Genomic DNA, 20,255 nt, shown 5'->3' on the forward strand with positions numbered 1-20,255 from the left:
TTAAGATGGTACTTCTGTGTGACAGTACAGGTAGAACGTCCATGAAGCCAGCCGTGAATAAGACTATAGATTAAGAGGGCAAAGTCAGAATCCAAGATGCCAACTACCCAGTCTGTTCCACCCCACTTGAGTCTGGAGGGCCGTGACCTCCTGGCTGTGAACACATCTCACCTCTCTGCCCCCAGGGAATCCCAGCCCAGGTGCACATTTTGAGAAAAAAAAGAAAAAAGAAAAAAAAAAAGAACTCCAGCAAATGCTCTGTGGAGCCCTAATGCTGGCTGTCTTATGAAATCCTGGATCCAGGATTTCCGGGGCGCTGGGGGCTGGGCTCCCCTGGGCTGGAGGCCAGTTTTGGAGAAAGGAAGGGCAGAGCTCAGACTGCTTCTGAGAAATGCGCTCAGGAGTGGGCTGAGAATTTTTGGTTTCCTGGGACGCCTGCTCCAGGGAGCCCGCAGCAGCAGGAGCGAGTCCTGGCCTGTCCAACACTCTCACCCACTCCCCCTTCACCCTCAAGTCACCCAGTTGGCCACACTCTCCTAGGGGGGCGGGGGTGGAGGTTGGCAGAGTCTTCAGAGCCTTTTATTAAAACCTTTTGGGTACTTTGTTTACCAGGCCTGGCAAAGTCCAGGGCTCTGGCTTACCCTGGTCTCTCCCTGTCCTGCCCCAAAGGTCACCACCCAGGGTCCCAGTGCCTTGTCCTTTGGGGCACTCTCAGAGCTGCCACTCTGGGGAGGGGGAGCAGATGGGCACAGGCCTGGTGTTAGCGGCAACCTCCGCCTGGGGTGCCCGGCCACACAGGCGATTCCCAGAGAGTGTGGGCGGCAGACAAACAAGCGTTCAGTGTCAGCACAGCCCACCCAGCTCTGAAATGCGTACTTTCTGTCTCCCGGGGGTGGGGCCTGACAGTAACCCCTGGGGCCCAGTGACTGCAGGGGCCACCCGCTCCCTAGCACCCCCACCTCCCACTCCTCCTACTTTGCAGATCCAGCCCTCCCCTCCCATCAAGCGGCAGGGACAAGGCCAGCTCTGCAGGGTGTGGGCCAGTTGGTTTTTGATCTCAAAGATACTGTTCATCCCAGCCTGGGCAGGGCATTGGGAAAGCCTCTGGCTCCTCCCGCCCTCTCTTTCCATTTCCTGCCCCCTCCAGCACCCTGCCAAGCTAGAAATCCTGAAATGCAGGCTGCAGCCTCTTGTGGGTGCAGGTTAGGAAGCCAATAGGCAGGAGAGCTGGGGAAAGGGGCTGGCTCCTTCTGCTACCCCCAGTCCCTCCTCCCTTCACCCCTATACTCTCGCAGCAGATGGAGGAGCCCCACCACTACGCTTGGCCTCCAGAGCAGGGGCGATGTTCACAGAACCCGAAATCAGCAAATACAGACGGAGAGGGGCTCCGGTGGAGAGACTGGCAGGGAGAGAGGAGCTGTTTGAAATCCAGGACATGCCATGGTGGAAGGAATACTTCAATTCCAAGTTTAACACTTGGAGGAACTGGAAGGGGAGGGAAAAGAGAGGAAAGCGGTGCCTGGCAGGAACTGGAGAGGGAGAGGGAGCAAGGGAGCAGGTGCAGCTACTAGATTGCATGACCTGAAGTGCAAAATGCTCAAAGCAGTGCCCAGCATTATCCGGATGCCCAAAAGGCACATCTTCATTGCTGTCGTTGTTACCCTGTCCTGTCTGGGTCATCAGCTCCCCACAGGTGTGACCAATTCTCTGCCTCCACCTGACCTGGGGGAGAGATGCCGTCCCAGCAGGAGGTGGGTCCAGCTACATCAGGGTGGGTACTCCTGTCCTCTGCTCAGGGCTCACTGCACAGGCAGAGTCCTCTTCCCATACTCGCCTCAATCCTGGACCCCATTTGGGTTTTATTAACATCCTGTTCACTCTGTCTCAGCTCTGATTGCCAGCGCCCACATCATCCACCTTGGCATTCTTCTTGTGGACTAGTCTTGTGTAGGCCGGGTAAGAAGTACAGTATGCTCAGAATTGAATCACAGTTAGTTACTGTGACTAATTTCATTCATTCTATAGCCATCCAACCACTTAATATGTCTTGAGCCAGATCCCACGCCAGACGCTGTGCTGGAGATGGGGTTGCAACGGTAAAGAAACGGCGGTGCTCACTTCCTGGTGCTCAGAACCTGGGGTAGGGACGTCCCTCTGCTGCCAGCCCATGGTGGTGGTTCAGCATCACCCAGCTCCCTCTCTCGGAGCTTCTGACTCTAGGGATAGGAAAGGGTCAAGGAATCCGTATTTTTAAAACATGTATATTTCACATGACTATTTTCAAGGCAGTTCGGGAAACTGCATCCTAAGGAAAGGATATCTACTGGACTGGGGAAAAAAAGAAGCTGAGGGACCCCTCGGCGAGATCTGGTAAGGCTTTCCTGGGAAACTGACTGACAGCTGTGACCTGTGACTACAGGTCAAGGCTGTGAACTGGGGAAAGAAGGGAGGGACAGGAACCAACGTTCCAGGAGGAGGGAACAGCGCGTGCTAAGACCCTGATGTGGGTAAATGCAGCTTGGGGGTAATGGGGAGCTGGAGAGGTGGCTGTGAGTTGGAGTCAGAGACAGAGATGGGGTATCCTAGGAGCCCTGCGGAGCCCTGGGAGGGTTTTGTGCAAAAGGCCTGCTGTGATCGTTGTTTTGAAAAGGTTTCTCATTCAGCAGATGCCTGTACTGAGCCATACAGGCCCCATGCCAGCTTCTGGCAGAATCAGGCTTCTCTCCCAGTTCCCTCTCCCTGTCAGGCCCTGGCTAGCCCCGCTTCTGCAGGCCTTGGCAGAGGGAGGAGGGGAAGCCCAAGTGGCCTGGAGGCCCCAGCTCCACTCCTCTCCCTGTCTTGGCAGACAGAAAGCTATAGACTGGGTTTTGGCATCTCCCACCGGCTGTGTCTGCCTCAGCATCCCCCCAGACCCAGCGGTGGGTGGGCACCCCTTAGGGAACCCGTTGGCCCTACTGCCAAGAACCCCTTTGCTCTCCAGAAGGTGATGTCAGGACTACCCCCCATCCCCCAACACACACTCCACCCCTCCTCCAGACCAGAAGGGGTCACCTGCCAAGACACTAACAGATGGGCCACGGGGAGCTCAGAGGAGCAGGCATGCGGACCCTTGGGCAGAGTCCTCATCCCTGCACCTGACTCAGCCCCGCGCTCCCACCACCACCTCCTCATATGCTCCAGAGTCTTGGGGAGCAAACGGGGAGCAGGGGGATCCCCAGCCGCTTCTCAATCCCGCAGAAGCTGGTGGGTAGGAGGCAGTGGCAGTCAGGGGAACAGGGGGGCAGTATCCACGGTGAGCTGGGCTGGGTTGGAACAGAGCTGGCCAGGTGCCCGAGGTCTGTGTAGGGGTGTGGCGGGTGTGGTGCGCGCCGAGGGGCGGGGTTACAGAGTGGCTTCGTTTGCATACAACTGTGAGGGGCGGGGCCATGCTGCCTACCATAATTCTTGATCTGCGATCTCCCCACCTCTGCAGCAGCCAGACTTCCCCCCACCCAGCCTCGTTATCTCCTCTTTGATTAAATTTAATGCTCCTGAACCAAATTCCTGGAATCCAGGGAAGATAGATGGGGGTTGGGGACAGAATGAACCCCGCCCTGCAAACTGATGACACTGCTCCCGTTTCCATTTCTGGAAAAAATCAAGTCCACTGGCATTTCTGAGAAACCAGTATGGGGAGGTGCGACAGGGAGGGGGTCATATCCCAACAAGGGTCATTTGCTCTCTTCCCCAGACTCCTGGGGTCCTCAAACTCTCTCCTCCTCCTCCTCTTATTCCAGGGGCAGCGCTGAGTGAGAAGCCCCTTCACCCAGCATGCACCACTGTCTTGCTAAATCTGAGTGCCAGTCAGCGAGTTCTACGTGGGAAAGGCCCCTGCAGGGTCGCTTTCCATTTTGAAGCAGGGTGTCCCTAACAGCTCGTAGGCCAGCAGGACCAGCTACTGAGTGCCCGCTATGTGCCAGTCTCTGTGACCCCGACCTCATATACATTCACTCAAATAACCCTTGCTAAGTAAGCCTTTATGAGTAGAGACTATTGTCATTGTCCCCATTTTACAGATGAGAAAACCGAGGCTTGGAGTGTGTAAGTGAGTTGCGGAGGCCCCCAGAGGGGGAGCTGAAGAACTTGGATTTAAATCCAGGCAGAGGGGCTTCAGACATAAGAGTGGGTGCTTTCAACTCAAGTGCTGACCACAAAGAGGGTGAAAAGCTGTCATCTGTGCTGGGAGGGACATAGGGTGACTGGCTGCAAAAGCACAGAGCACCCTTAAAAGGTGACAGGGGCCTGAATCGGGACTAAGGTGAGCCAAGGGAGGCATATAATGTGATGAGGTCCTTGGGTTTGTGCCAATGCAGACCCTTTAGTTGAAAGGCCATGAGAGCAGGTCCTTCTTATGTGTACATAGATTTATTACGTAAATTTTCAAGATATTTTCCAATTTTTTAATCACTAAGTTTTCTTGTATCTAATGGAAATTTCCGTGCAGAAATTTCCTTAGAAAGGTCTAAGAATAAGATCACAGGAAGGAAGAGAATGGGCTGCACCAGCCATAACGAATCCTTTCTCTTTCTTAAAAAGTCAAGGTGAAGGCTGGGCGCGGTGGCTCACGCTTGTAATCCCAGCACCTTGGGAGGCCGAGGCAGGCAGATCACGAGGTCAAGAAGTTCGAGACCAGTCTGACTAACATGGTGAAACCCCGTTTCTACTACAAATACAAAAATTAGCCGGGCACGGTGGTATGCACCTGCAATCAGGAGGCTGAGGCAGGAGAATCGCTTGAACCCGGGAGGCAGAGGTTGCAGTGAGCCAAGATTGCACCACTGCACTCCAGCCTGGGCAACACAGTGAGACTCTGTCTCAAAAAAAAAAAAAAAAAAAAAAAAAAGATGAAATTAGCATAACATAAAATTAACTATTTTAAAGTGTTCAGGAGTATTCACAGTGAATTCACAATGTTCATCAGCTCTATCTAGTTCCAAAACATTTTCATTGCCAACTGGAGACCATGTACCCTTGGGCAGTTGCTCCCCAGTCCCTTCTCCCAGACCATTAAGGGTGAAATGAGGCCAGGCATCATGGCTCACACCTGTAATCCCAGCACTTCAGGAGGCTCTTTAGGAGGATCGCTTGAGGCCAGGAGTTGGAGACCAGCTTAGGCAACACAGTGATACCCTGTTCTCTACAAAAAATAAAGAAAATTAGTTGGATACGGTGGTGTGTGCCTGTAGCCCTATAGTCCCAGCTACTCTGGAGGCTGAGAGCAGGGAATTGCTTGAGTCCAGGAGTTGGAGGCTGCAGTGAGCCATGATCACACCACTGCACTCTAGCCTGGGTGACAGAGTGAGACTCTGTCTGGAAAAAAAAAAAAAAGCCAGGCTCAGTGGCTGACGCCTGTAATTCCAGCACTTTGGGAGTCCAAGGCAGGTGGATCACTTGATCTCAGGAGTTCAAAGACCAGCCTAGGCAACATGGTGAAACCCTGTCTCTACAAAAAATACAAAAATTAGCCGGGTGGGGTAGCGTGGACCTGTAGTCCCAGCTACTTGGGAGGCTGAGGCATGAGAATCGCTTGAACCTGGGAGGCAGAGGTTGCAGTGAGCCGAGATCACGCCACTGCACTCCAGCCTGGGGGACAGAGTAAGACCCTGTCTCAAAAAAAAAAAAAAAAAAAAAAAAAGTAAGAAAAGAGAAAAAAAACTTGAAGTGACCCGAAGTGAAGACTTCTTAGATTTTGCGCCCCCAGTGTCCTGCCGGCCTTGCCTCGCCCTGGTCCTCCCTGATCTGCCTTTCAGTTCATCCATAACCACAGCCTCTTATCTGCTCTCAGCTCCTAGATAAGGACAGCCCCTTATCAGCAGAGGAGGTCCACACCCCTGGGGAAGGCAGGCCTCTCTCATTCACACCCTCAGCCGAAGGGTCTCCCTTATCTTCGGAGACCACCAACAGCCCAGGGCCCAGCAGAGGCAGCTGCAGACACCCACTCCCAGCACACGCACACACTGCCAGGTGCTGACCTACCAGGCGTGTGGCCTGGGCCAGCAGCCCCTCAGATATCCCCGACTCAGGCTGTCCAGGGTTCTGCGGCCCATGGGTGCCCACACCCGTGCCTGCCCCCGGAGGAGCGCCAGGAATCCCAAGCAGCCTTGCTGGGTGGGGGGCGGAGGGAGGGGCCGGCTGTCTCGGGGGACACAGAGAATTCCACCGGGGAGCATGTCTGGGGTCACATGGGATGGGAGAAGGTGTGGCAAGAGGCTTATAGCCCAGCCCCCTGTGCCATACGGAGACCAAGAATGTTCTGCATGTGGAATAAGACTCCATATCGCGGCTTAGGAATTTTAATTGTGTGCTTTAAACCTGTCTCCCATTCCTGCTCCTCCTCCCACCCCTCACCCTGGGAGCAGGGACACTTGTTTAGAGTGCCTTGGAAATCACAGGAGCAAACAGCCAGGACTTTGTGTGATAGTGACACACTGACATTTCTGGACCAGGGAAAAAATGCAGCCGCCTCCCTCCCAGGCAGTGCCTTGTCACTGACACTGGCTGGGAGTAGAGGAGTGGGGGCAAAAGCGCCAGTGGGGGGCCACCTGGGTGGGTGCATAAGCACTGAAGGCCAGGGCCAACCCATCCTAGCTGTGTAACTGTGGGCAAGGGACCTAGACTCTCTGTGCCTCAGTTTCCTTATCTGTAAAGTGGGGATGAGCATGGGGATTATCTGAGATAGAGCACTTGGCATCTCCCAAGCATTCAAGCTGTTAGTGCCAGTTTTTTTTTTTTTTTTTTTTTTTGAGACAGGGTCTTGCTCAGTCACTCAGGAGGGAGTGTAGTAGCACCATCATAGCTCACTGCAGCCTTAAACTCCTGGACTCAAGTGATTCTCCTGCCTCAGCCTCCCAACTAACTGGGATCACAGGTGCACACCACTGTGCCCAGCGAATTTTTTTTTTAGAGATGGGGTCTTGCTATGTTGCCCAGGCTGGTCTTGAAGTCCTGGCCTCAAGGAATCCTCCCACTTTGGCCTCCAATTGTTACTGTTATCATTACTGTCTTCTCCAGAGAATGAAGAAATGTTTAATCAAATCGGCCCCTCTGAGAGCAAGGCTGTGGGATCCTCTGCTCCTTTAGATGCCCCTGTGGGGTCGGCCTTTGCCTGACCCTTTTTGGTCTGTGGGTCCACCCTAAACAATAGTTTTTTCTTTATTTTGGGAAGCTGTGGTCAGTAGTAGTTCAGACCCAGGATTCTCATAACTGGACATAACTGTCTCAGTCATTTATTATTTGCAAATCCTCACTTAGGGGGACCATTATATAGATAAGGAGACGGTGTGACTATGGCTAAGTTTCTTAACCTCTCTGTGCCTTAATTTCCATTTCCATGTTTCAGGGCTGGTGATGATTAAAATGAGATGGTACTTTTAAAATTGCCTGGCACAGAGCAAATCCTCAATAAATATGAGCTGTTATTCTTAAAATATTACTGAATACCCCTTAGATATGGAGGTATTAGTCCTATCATCCTAACTTAGTCCTCACAGTCACCCATGAATGGGGGAAATGAATATTGGCCCCCTTTGACAGATAAGGAAACTGAGGTTCAGTGACTCAGTGACCTTCCCAAGGCAACACAGCTAGTGGGGAGTGGAGTCAAATTAGATCTAGTGTGAAAGTTCTGCTCATGCCAGGATCACTGGCTAGCACCTGACATCCCAGTGCTTTGGGAGACTGAGGCGGGAGGATCGCTTGAGGCCAGGAGTTCAAGACCAGCTTAGGCAACATGGCAAAACCCTGAGGAAGGAAGGAAGGAAGGAAGGAAGGAAGGAAGGAAGGAAGGAAGGAAGGAAGGAAGGAAGGAAGGAAGGGAGGGAGGGAGGGAGGGAGGGAGGGAGGGAAGGAGGGAGGGAGGGTCCTGCTCTTGACCATGGTAGGAAGGAAGGAGGGAAGGAAGCGGGGAATGGAGGAAGAGAGGGAGGGAGGGAGAGAGGGAGGAAGGAAGGGTCTTGCTCTTGACCATGGTGTCATCCCACCACCTCTTTTAAATAATGACAGAGAAGGAGAACCCCTTCTCCACATGAGATTAGGTGGCCTCCTTCTTTATATTTTCAGGATTTGTCAAAGAAAATCTACAATAATAGAAGGCTAGTATCAATTCAATAATGTATTCGTTGAACCCAATGGCATCCACGAACATTTCAATCATAGCTTAAAAAGCGTTGGAGATCTATTTTTTTTCTACCCATGTTTTGGTGCTCACATGGGCTCAAGGATTCTGTCCCAATAATGCTGAGGTTTTCCTAGACATCCTCATGTTGGGGGACCCATTATACAGACAAGGCGACTGAGGCTACTGAAGTGCAGGAACTTTGCCAACTCAAGCGCCTGACTTCAAGGTTGGTTTTTCCTGAAAGATCACTGGCCCCCGTCTGCCTAAATGTAGCTGCATCTGGTGGTGTATAGTCCCTGTGTCTCCTTGTAGCGCCTATAAGCGCCAGGGGGGCCACAGTCCAAGTTGACTCATCTTCCTTCCCCACTGTACCTGTTGCCCAGGTGAGACGTAATAGGTGCTTATCTCAGATGGTAACAGAAGAGAAGGCGAGCAGTGGCCAAGTTCAGGAAAGATTCGGAAGGTAGTATGCACGTGACTTTCTGATGAATTAAATGTGGGGTGTGGGAGAAAGACAGGGATCAAGGATGACTCTAAGGTTGGGGATCAGCTGGGGAAGAACAGAGGGTGGCCTGGAACTGGGCAGGTAAAGCTAGAAATGTCGTCAGGAGTTGAGTTCAGGAGCCTGGATTTAGAAGCCAGAAATTTGGGAGTCAGTGGGGGGATGAATGGGATTAAAAGGAGGGGAAGGTACGCTGGGCTAATGCCTGTAATCCCAGCACTTTACAAGGCCGAGGTGGGTGGATCGCCTGAGGTCAGGAGTTGGAGACCAGCCAGGCCAACATGGTGAAACCCCATCTCTGCTAAAAATACAAAAAATTAGCTGGGCACAGTGGTGTGCATCTGTAGTTCCAGCTACTTGGGAAGCTGAGGCAGAAGAATCGCTTGAACCCGGGGAGGGAGATGTTGCAGCGAGCCCAGATTATGCCATTGCACTCTAGCCTGGGTGACAAGAGCGAAACTCCATCTCAAAAGAAAAGAAAAAAATAAAATAAATAAATAAGAGGGGAAGGAGTGAAATCCCCTATGGAAGAGATATATTAAGAAACTGAGGCCTGGCTGGGTGCGGTGGCTCATGCCTGTAATCCCAGCACTTTGGGAGGCCGAGGCAGGCGGATCTTGAGGTCAGGAGATCGAGACCATCCTGACTAACACAGTGAAACCCCATCTCTACTAAAATTACAAAAAATTAGCTGGGCATGGTGGTGGGCGTCTGTAGTCCCAGCTCCTTGGGAGGCTGAAGCAGGAGAATCGCTTGAACCCGGGAGGCGGAGGTTTGCAGTGAGCCAAGATCGCAGCATTGCACTCCAGCCTGGGTGACAGAGAGAAACTCCAACTCAAAAATAAACAAACAATTCTATGGCATTCAGTGTATTCACAATGTTATGCAACCACCTCTCTCTAGTTCCAAAACATTTTCATCACTCCAAAGTAAAACCCTGCATCCACTAAGCAGTCACTCCCCGTTCCCCTCTCCCAGCAACCGTATCTATTTCTATGGATTTGCCTATTCTGGACATTTCATATAAATAGAATCATACACTATGTGGGATTTCTGTCTAGCTTTTTTCACTTAGCATCCTGTTTTCAAGGTTCATCCACGTTGCACCGTGGATCAGTGAGTGCTTCATTCCATTTTATGGCTAAATCAGACTCCTTTGTATGGATTCAGCACACTTTGTTTTCCCATCCATCCATGGATAGACATTTGGGTCATTCCACCCTTTGACTAATGTGATCAGTGCTGCTGTGAACATTCGTGCACGAGTATTTGAGGATCGTTTTTACTTCTCTTGGGTAAACACCTGGGAGTGAAATTGCTGGGTCATAGGGCAGTTTTATGTTTAACTACTTTTTGAGGAGTGCAGTGGCATAATCGTGACTCACTGAAACCTCCGTCTCCCAGGTTCAAGCGATTCTCCCACCTTAACCTCCCCAGTAGCTGGGATTACAGGTTTGCACCAACACACCTGGCAAATTTTTGTATTTTTAGTAGACATGTGGTTTCCCCACATTGGCCAGGCTTGTCTGGAACTCCTGGCCTCAAGTGATCCACCCACCTCGGCCTCCCAAAGTGCTGGAATTACAGGTGTAAGCCACCACACCTGGCCTCCCATAGCTATTTCTAAAATACTCCATCGGCCAGACGTGGTGGCTCACGCCTGTAGTCCCAACACTTTGGGAGGCCGAGACGTGTGGATCACCTGAGGTCAGGAGTTTGCGGCCAGCCTGGTCAACATGGTGAAACCCTATCTTTCTATTAAAAATACAAAAATTACCAGGCGTAATGGTGGGTGCCTGTCATCCCAGCTAGCGAGGCAGGGGAAGTGCTTGCACCCAGGAGGTGGAGGTTGCAGTGAGCCGAGATTGCACCATTGCACTCCAGCCTGGGTGACAGAGTGAAACTCCATGTCAAATAAATAAATACATAAACAAACACTCCATCTACCAAGGCTGGGATTCACACCCAGAACTTCTGATTCCAAATCCTGGTTATTTTTGTGGTTTTTTTTTTTTCTCTCTCTGCCCCACACTGCTGGCAATCCCCCGCACCTCGGACTCTCCTCATTCCATAGATGAGGACCACAGGTGAGAAACTTGTTCCAGGCCACACAGGTCCTAAGTGACAGTGCTGGGCTCTAGATTTTGAGCTATCAAGTCTAATCTTAAAACACCATGGTCTACACTGTGCTCCTAAGGTGACAAACAGGTAACAGAGAGAGAGAGTGAGAGAGAGAGAGAAAAATGCAGATAACAAATAGGTACGCAAAAGAGAAATTCGGCCCCTTCCAAACAAAATACTGTTTTACTTTGTTTCTCAGCCTTTTCCAATTTTATGCCAGCGTGGAACGAGGCGCCAGGGCGGTACTCAGGTGTGGCCCACCAGGCGCGGGGTGCAGGGGAAGGTCTTACGCATGCCCATGCACTTCTCCTTGTCGATGCAGAGGGTGTTGGCCTTGATGGCGAGCTCGTGCTCTAGCCGGCACTTGGTCATGACCAGCAGCTGCAGCATGTCCTGTGTCTCCCGCAGCCGCAGCTTGAGGGTCTGCAGGGTGTCGTCGATGGTGAATACCTCGTTAACCAGCCTGGGGTGAGGGAAGAGGAGAAGGCACAGGTTATTCATTTATTTTTATTTGTTTATTTTTTTGAGACAGAGTCTCACTCTGTCACCCAGGCTGGAGTGCAGTGGCATGATCTCGGTTCACTGCAACCTCTGCCTCCCGGGTTCAAGCAATTCTGCTTCAGCCTCCCGAGTAGCTGGGATTACAGTCACGCACCACAACGCCCAGCTAATTTTTGTATATATATATATATATATATATATTTTTTTAGTAGAGGCAGGGTTTCACCATGTTGGTCAGGCTGGCCAAGAACTCCTGACCTCAAGTGACCCACCTGCCTTGGCCTCCCAAAGTGCTGGGATTACAAGTGTGAGCCACGGTGCCCAGCCTGGCACAGGTTATTAGGTTCAAGGTAGATGTACTCACTGTGCACTGGGAACTGTGCCTGACAGCAGCAAGCAAGACAGGCAAGGCTCATCAGCCCTCCCTGGGAAGGCAGAGGCAGAACAGGTAGACGAGTAAATACACAAGAGAACTGTCAAGGGTAATGTACACAAAGGAAGAAATAAGACAGGATGGTAAAACGGAACAGGAGACCAATCTGGAGATTCCTTGGTAAGTTAGACATAGACTTACCATACAGTCCAGCAGTCCTGCTCTTGGGTACATACCCAAAAGAACGGAAAACAGGTGTTCAAACCAAAACGTGTACATGAATGTTCACAGCAGCCCTATTCACGATAGCCAAAAGGTGCAAGCAGCTCAAATGTCCATGGATGGATGGATGAGTAGATAAGCACAATGTAATCAAGCCACAAAATGGGAGATTATTCAGCTATAATAAAAAGGAATGAAATACAGCTGGGTGTGGTGGCTCACGTCTGTAATTCCAGCACTTTGGGAAGCCGAGGCAGGTGGATCACTTGAGGTCAGGAGTTCAGGACCAGCCTGGCCAACATGGGGAAACCCCATCTCTACTGAAAATACAAAAAATTAGCCAGGCATGATGGCGCGTGACTGTAATCCCAGCCACTTGAGAGGCTGAGGCGGGGGAAGCTCTTGAACCCGGGAGGCGGAGGTTGCAGTGAGCTGAGATCGCACCATTGCACTCCGACTGAGCGAAACTCCGTCCCAAAGAAAAGAAAAAAAAAAAAGTGATGAAATACTAATACCTGTAACAACATGGATGAATCTTGAAAAACATGATGCTAGGCCGGGCGCGGTGGCTCAAGCCTGTAATCCCAGCACTTTGGGAGGCCGAGATGGGCGGATCACGAGGTCAGGAGATCGAGACCATCCTGGCTAACACGGTGAAACCCCGTCTCTACTAAGAAATACAAAAAAAATAGCCGGGCGAGGTGGCAGCGCCTGTAGTCCCAGCTACTCGGGAGGCTGAGGCCGGAGAATGGCGTGAACCCGGGAGGCGGAGCTTGCAGTGAGCTGAGATCCGGCCACTGCACTCCAGCCTGGGCTACAGAGCGAGACTCCGTCTCAAAAAAAAAAAAAGAAAAACATGATGCTAAACAAAGGAAGTCAGACACGAAAGGACAAATATTACATGACTGCATTCATAAGAAACGTCCAGAATAGGCAAAGCCACACAGACAGAAAGTTAACTGGTGTCTTCCAAAGGTCAGGCGGTGGGGAGAATGTAGAAGATTCTTTAATGGGTACAGGGTTTCCTTTTGGGTTGATGAAAATGTCATAGAACTAGACAGTAGTGAAGGTTGCACAAACACCGTGAATGTACCAAATGTCACTGATGGTAAAGTTTGTGTTATGCGTACTTTATCACAATTTTTTGTGTTTTTTTGGTTTGTTTTTTTTTTTGAGACGGAGTCTCGCCCTGTCACCCAGGCTGGAGAGCAGTGGTGCAATCTCGGCTCACGGCAACCTCCACCTCCCGGGTTCAAGCAATTCTCTTGCCTCAGCCTCCCAAATAGCTGGGATTACAGAAGCCTGCTACCACACTCAGCTAATTTTTTTGTGTTTTAGTAGAGGCAGGGTTTCACCGTGTTGCCCAGGCTGGTCTCGAACTCCTGAGCTCAGGCAATCTGCCAGTCTCAGCCTCCCAACATGCTGGGATTACAGGCAGGAGCCACCGTACCTGGCTCCATAATTTTTTCCTAAACAGGATAACAGGGCCAGCCTCGTCTAGGTAAGAGCCTCACTCAGTCTTCGTTACTGGCCAGGGCACCATCCCCAGCTGCTATGCTAGCGGCCCACAGGTGTGCACTTCTCCAGAGAATTATGTTGCTCAGCCAATCAGAGCTATCTCACCTGGGAGGAGAGTCCCTGCCAGTGGCCACAGGCAATGACTGGCTGACTCAGGTACAAAGGGTCTCTGGTGCAGACATCTCCATGATGCACTTCACGGTCTAGAGCCCCTTGCAGGATCAGCTGGGGCTGAGCTGCCCCGTACTACTTCCCCACCCCCCTCCTTCTGAGGCTTTGCTTTTCTAGAACTTTCCGAGGAGAGGACTTTTTTTTCTTTTTTCTTTTTGAGACAGAGTCTCACTTTGTCTAGGCCAGAGTGCAGTGGCGCAGTCATAGCTCACTGCAGCCTCAACTTCCTTGGCTTAAGCGTTCCTCCAGCCTCACCCTCTGAAGTAGCTGGGTCTACAGGTGTGCAAAACCGCACTTGACTAATTTTACATTTTTTGTAGAGACAAGGTTTCACCATGTTGCCCAGGCTGGTCTCAAACTCCCGGGCTCAAGTAGTCGGCCCGACTTGGCCTTCCAAAATGCTGAGATTACAGGCATGAGCCACCACACCCAGCTGATTTTAATTTTAATTTTAATTTTTTAGACAAAGTCTCCCTTGTCACCCAGGCTGGAGTGCAGTGGTGCCACCATAGCTTACTGTAGCCTCAAACCTCTGGGTTCAAGAGATCCTCCTGTCTCAGCCTCCCAAATAGCTGAGGCTACAGGCATGCACCACCACACCTGGTTAATTTTTAAAAAAAGGTTTTATAGGCTGGTCGCGGTGGCTCAAGCCTGTAATCCCAGCACTCTGGGAGGCCGAGACGGGCGGATCACGAGGTCAGGAGATCGAGACTATCCTGGCTAACACGGTGAAACCCCGTCTCTACTAAAAAAAATACAAAAAACTAGCCGGGCGAGGTGGCGGGCGCCTGTAGTCCCAGCTACTCGGGAGGCTGAGGCAGGAGAATGGCGTGAACCCGGGAGGCGGAGCTTGCAGTGAGCTGAGATCCGGCCACTGCACTCCAGCCTGGGCGGCACAGCGAGACTCCGTCTCAGAAAAAAAAAAAAAAAAAAAAAAAAAAAAAAAAGGTTTTATAGAGATGGGATTTCTTTTTTTTGCCTCCAGGTTGGTCTCAAACTCCTGGGCTCAAGTGATCCTCCTCCCTCAGCCTCCCATGAGATGACTGACCAGAGAAGAAGATGAGACCGAGCTGGACGTGTGAAGGCCAAGAGGGAAAGTGGGCTTTGGCAGTGCTGTGGAGCAGAACTTTCTGTGAAGATGGGAAGGTCTGTATCTGCACCATCCAATGTGGTACCCACCAGCCCCACAGAGCTAATGAACTGAGAAACTGAATTTTTAATTGTATTACTTTAATTTAAAATTTAAATTTTGGCTGGGCGTGGTGACTCACGCTTGTAATCTCAGCACTTTAGGAGGCTGAGACGGGCAGATCACTTGAGGTCAGGGGTTCGAGACCAGCCTTGGCCAACATGGTGGCAAAACGCTGTCTCTACTGACAACACAAAAAAATTAGTCAGGTGTCATGGTGCACACCTGTAATCCCAGCTACTTGGGAGGCTGACCCAGGGGGCAGAGGTTGCAGCCTGTAATCCCAACACTTTGGGAGGCTGAAGCGGGCAGATCACTTGAGGTCAAGAAGTTGAGACCACCCTGGCCAACATGGTGAAACCTGGTCCTTACTTAAAAAAAAAAATACAAAAATTAGCCAGGTGTGGTGGCATGTGCCTGTAGCTGGCATGTGCCAGCTACTCAGGAGGCCGAGGCAGGAGAATCACTTGAACTCGGGAGGCAGAGGTTGCAGTGGGCTGAGATCATGCCACTACACTCCAGCCTGGGCAATAGAGCAAGACTCCATTTCAAAAAAAAAAAAAAGAGAAAAGCACATGCAAAATTAAGGGCTTGGATTTGTTTTCAGCGCTGTGGGAAGCCATGGGGTGGGGGCGGGGGGATTGAAACAGGGAATGACATGCTGATTGGCGTTTCGGGATAACCTCCAGGCGGCTGTGTAAGATGAGATTGGAAGGGGCAAGAGTAGAGGCAGGAGAAAGGTTAGGAGGTTATTGTGAATCCACATGGAGCGGATTGGATGGTGTTCCCCAGAAAGATATGTTCAAGTCCTAAGCCTTGGTGGGCGTGTGATGTTATTAGGAAATAAGGTCTTCGCAGGCGTAATGAAGTTAAGGATCTTAAGATGAGATCATCCTGGATTTAGGGTGACACTGAAATCCAATGACTGATCTCCTCGTAAGAGAAAGGAGAGGGAGGTTTGAGACACGGAGACATGCAGGGGAGAAGGCCATGTGGAGATGGAGGCAGAGATGGTAGCGATGCGGGTACAAGCTGAGGGACGCCAAAGATTGCTGACAGTCCCCCGGAACCGGGAGAGTGGCAGGGGACAGAGCCTCTCTCAGAGCCTCCAGGAAGAGCAACCTTGATTTGGAACTTCGGGCCCCCAAAGCTGTGAGGGAATAAACTGCTGTTCTCTGTAGCCACCCAGTTTGTAGTAATTTGTGATAGCGGCCCTGGGAAATGAAGGCAGCAAGCTGAGCTGTGATGGTGGCTTGGCTGTGGGACTGCGCTGGGGGTCCCACCTGTGTGGAAAAGAGACAATGAAACCGTGCTCAGGACCGGAGGACATGAAGCTGGGTGAACTTCCCCATGGTGAGCCTGGGCTAGAGAGAAGCGAAGACAAGTGACAGCAGCAGCCTGGAAACTTCCACCAGCACTGTCCAATAGAACTTTCTAGAGCAAGGGAGATGTTCTGTGCTATGTTATCTGATATGGTAGACCCTAGCCACATGTGGATACTGAGCTCTTGAAATATGGTTAGTGTGAATAAGGAAATGAATTTTTAACTTTATTTAATTTTAATTAAAATTAAGTTGTTTTTTGTTTTTTGTGGTTTTTTTTGACAGGGTGTTGCTCTGTTGCCCAGGATGGAGTACAGTGGCACAATTATAGCTCACTGCAGCTTCCAACTTCTGTGCTTAAGCAATCCTCCTGCTTCAGCCTCCTGAGTAGCTTGGACTATAGGCACACCACCACGCCTGGATAATTTTTGTATTTTTTGTAGAGATGGGGTCTTGCTATGTTGTCCAGGCTGGTCTCGAATTGCTGGCCTCATGCAATCCTCCCACCTCAGCCTCCCAAAGTACTGGGGTTACAGGTCTGAACCACCACACCTAGCCTTTAAAGTTCAATTTTAAATGGACTTTCTGGGGGATAGGCATGGATGGGACCCCAGTGATTGGAGTAGGTCAGAAGAAGAGAGACCACTTGCAGGAGGAAAAGGAAAAAGACGGCCCAAAGGCAGGAATGGAGGGGATGGGGACAAGGAAGATCATGCGTAGATGGGACAATGTAGCCACTGGAGAAGGGAGACAGCCTGAATCCTATCATCTGCTCAGTTCTCAAGACAGCCATGCATACAAACCAAAACACAACATGCACAGACACACAGACACACAAACACACACACACACACACACCGCCCGACTCCTGAACCAAACATGCTCTACCTTCTTGCTCTCTGTCTGTCCCCCTCAGTGGTATGACTGTTGAACAGGAAACGGGAAGGCAGAGAGCTTGCCCCAAAGCGGTAGGTCCTCCAGGCAACTCCCCCAGAAGCCCTGTTCTGTAGAAGTCCCCTGTGGGGGCCGGGCACTGTGGCTCATGCCTGTAATCCCAGCACTCTGGGAGGTGGAGGTGGCTGGATCACTTGAGGTTAGGAGTTCGCAACCAGTCTGGCCAACATGGTGAAACCCTGTCTGTACTAAAAATACAAAAATTAGCCGAGCATGGTGGCAGGCATCTGTAATCCCATGTACTCAGGAGGCTGAGGCATGAGAATCTCTTAAACCTGGGAGGTGGAGGTTGCAGTGAGCCGAGATCGTGCCACTGCACTCCAGCCTGGGCAACAGAGTGAGACTCAATTTAAAGAAAAAAAAATAGTCCTGTTGGGGAGGTGAAGGGATCACCTGAGCCCTCCACTCCAGGAGGTGCTGGGGTTCAGCTTGAGCATCGAAGAAGCAGGGGCAGGTGGAAGACAGGTCAGCAGAGCCCAGCCCCCACCGTTCTGCACCCAGGACCCAGACCCCATCCAGCCCACTTCCAGAGCTGAAGACCTAGCAAGCCAGAAGCAGGCCTGCTGGGTGTTGCTCTGTTGCCCAGGGTGGAGTGCAATGGTGCAATCATAACTCACTGCAGCCTCCAACTCCTGGGCTTAAGCAATCCTTCTGCCTCAGCCTCCTGAGTAGCTGGGACTACAGGTACATGCCACCATCCCTGGCTAATTTTTGTATTTTTTTTTTTAGAGATGGGGTCTTGCTATGTTGTCCAGGCTGGTCTCAAACTCTTGGCCTCAAGTGATCCTCCTGCCTCAGCCTCCCAAAGTGGGAGGGACCCCAGGCCCTCAAGTTCAAAGCCTTGAATCATGTTGCCTGCCCCTCCACCCCACACCAACACATACCCTGCTTTTTCCATTTCCTAAATGGTTACTTAGGCGGTAACTGAAGCTGGGCAAAAATCATCGCTTGGACACCACCCAACACTTTTTCTGGATTATCTATCCTCTTTCTCCTAACTGATAGCTTTCTTCTTGACATCTTTTCACTTCTAGCAGTGGGGTCTCCACACCAGGATGGAGGAAGCACGGTCCATCGCTGGACCAAGACCTGTACTCCCTGCCCAGTGAAGCCCTGGCTTCGTGCTGTGTGACTGTGACAGTTTTTTCAACCTCTCTGGACCTCAATTTATCTTCCCATTTGACAATAGTAGGAGTAACAGACTTCTCAACTCCCCTAGGAGTAAGACTGAAAGGGACAGAGCTCAAAAGAAGCTCAAGGAATTGCAGTTAGACATCAGGGTGAATTTCCCTTGCTGTAGGCCAGGGCTGAAATAATGTGCACAAGGAAGCCTGAGGATGGTCCTTTCCATCTTCTTCTCATGGGGGATATCAACTCAGTATCTTGTCAAAAGAAGTACTGCTATGAAACCCGGTGAGCACAGCCCTGGGCACAGTTAATGCAGAATAAGGTTTATGGAGCAAATGAGCAGCTGCAATGGGGCCAACTCAGTCTCCTCCCACTCCACCAGAAACCCTGTTAGTGCCCATAGAAGGATGTTCCAAGGATGACCCTCAATGATCCCCACCTCCTGGTATCACACCCTTGAGTGTGGGCTGAACCTAGAGACTTGGTTCTAAAGAAGAGCATGCAGAAAGAGTGATGGGTGTCACTTCCATGGTTAGGTTACAAAAGACTGCGACGTCCTTGCTCCTGGTACTGTTATTGTTCTTCTGGCTGGCATGCTTTGTTGAAACAAGCCACCGTGCTGGAAAGACCCATGGGTGAGTGAGGGTGGCTGCCAGCCAACAGCCAGCAAAGAACTGATTTCTGCCAACAAGCATGGGAGTGAGCTTGGATGTGGAACCTTCCCCAGTCCAGCCTTGGAATAAGACCACAGCCCCAGCTGACACCTTGATTGCAACCTCTGGAAGACCCTGGCATGTGGAACCTAGCAAGGAACCTAGCCCAATTCCTAACCCACAGAAACTGAGATAACAAATGTGGTTCTTTCAAGTCACTGCCTTTTGGGGTAATTTATTACATAGCAATAGACAACTAAGATAATGCCCCTAGCATAGGGGAACAGAGTGGCCAGGTGGTTTGCCCCAAGTCATACAGCACATTCACGGGAAATAATCCCCAAGTCTGATAACCTGTTCCTTCTTGGCCTGGCCATCATCCTATTAAAATCCCCGCCCCCTACCCCCCACAAACCTCCTTTCTAGGCAGGAATTAGTTTTTCACCCCCTGTCCTGTGAGAAAGCCCTTCGTCAACAGACACCAGCCTCCTTAGCACAGCAGGATGGGTGGAATCCATCAGCCAGGAGCTCATGAGGCTCTTCCAGGGCTTCATGGTGAGAACTTTACAAAGCAGGAGGTGGGAAATGAGTGAGGAATGAGCCAGGTGCCTCTTTCATGGGAGCCTGGAGAGAGAAGGTAAAGCCACCGCCTGGGAGGCTACCATTCATTGCCTTGGCTTTCAAGGGAAACAGGAGGGTTTCTAGAGCACAACCGAGTTACAAAACCACCGCTAGTTTAGGCAAGTGAGAAGACCACAGTGCACAGGGTGGGGGTCCCAGTAATGACGAAGCCACGCAGTGGTACAGCCCGAGCTGCATCTCAGAACTCCACCCGCACCCTGCACTCTATTGAGTTGTGGGACTGGATGTCCTGATTGAGGGAGGGTCTGTTTTTCAGACCCAGTGCACCTGGGAGCTCCTGAGACCCACCCTTCCACCTTCCTGGATTGCCAGGGGTTCTCCTGCCTCCTCTGACCTCCCTCACTTACTTGAACTGCGGGATGTCCCTGCACAGCTCCACGTTGGGGCGCCAGGTCCGGCACTCCAGCCTCGTCTGGGCCACCTTCAGCGGGCCCTCCTTGGCCATGATGGACCTTTCCAGCAGCATGATGGTGTTCTCGGCCTGGAAGATCTCCTGCAGCGTCTGCGAGGGAACACAGGTGTCACCACCCACCAGGCCCTTTTGACCTCGTCTGACTGGGGACCTGGGGGCAGCTCAAGTCAACTAGGTCAGCCTCCAGCCAGGCACTTACGATACCCCTTCTCTGGCCTTGAGTACCTGTGGGGCAGGGAGCTCACCCTTCCTAAGAAACCCTGAGGCCCCAGGCGTGGTGGCTCATGCCTGTAATCCCAGCATTTTGGGAGGCCGAGGCGGGTGGATCACCTAAGGTCAGGAGTCGTAGACCTGCCTGGCCAACATGGTGAAACCCCATCTCTACTAAAAAT

At 51.3% G+C, this 20,255-nt stretch overlaps 1 protein-coding gene and 1 long non-coding RNA gene across 2 annotated transcripts in view; one reads left to right on the forward strand and one right to left on the reverse strand.

Moving 5' to 3' along the window:
- The first annotated feature begins 1,398 nt into the window (after positions 1 to 1,398).
- Positions 1,399 to 19,804, forward strand: LOC139359830 (uncharacterized). The gene is made up of 3 exons (XR_011616307.1): positions 1,399 to 2,370; positions 14,549 to 14,709; positions 18,063 to 19,804. It is a non-coding gene; the product is annotated as an uncharacterized lncRNA (long non-coding RNA).
- LOC105467781 (tektin 5) overlaps positions 10,943 to 20,255 on the reverse strand; it is a 66,936-nt gene continuing 57,623 nt past the window's right edge. Inside the window, exons 6-7 of the mRNA XM_011717493.3 lie at positions 19,799 to 19,953; positions 10,943 to 11,241 (exon numbers count right to left, since the gene is read on the reverse strand). Coding sequence (XP_011715795.1) covers positions 11,025 to 11,241; positions 19,799 to 19,953 — 372 coding nt within the window. The 3' untranslated portion in view covers positions 10,943 to 11,024. The remainder of the gene's footprint in view (positions 11,242 to 19,798; positions 19,954 to 20,255) is intronic.

The sequence above is a fragment of the Macaca nemestrina genome, chromosome 18 (genome assembly GCF_043159975.1).
Source record: "Macaca nemestrina isolate mMacNem1 chromosome 18, mMacNem.hap1, whole genome shotgun sequence".
Taxonomy (NCBI): Eukaryota; Metazoa; Chordata; class Mammalia; order Primates; family Cercopithecidae; genus Macaca; species Macaca nemestrina.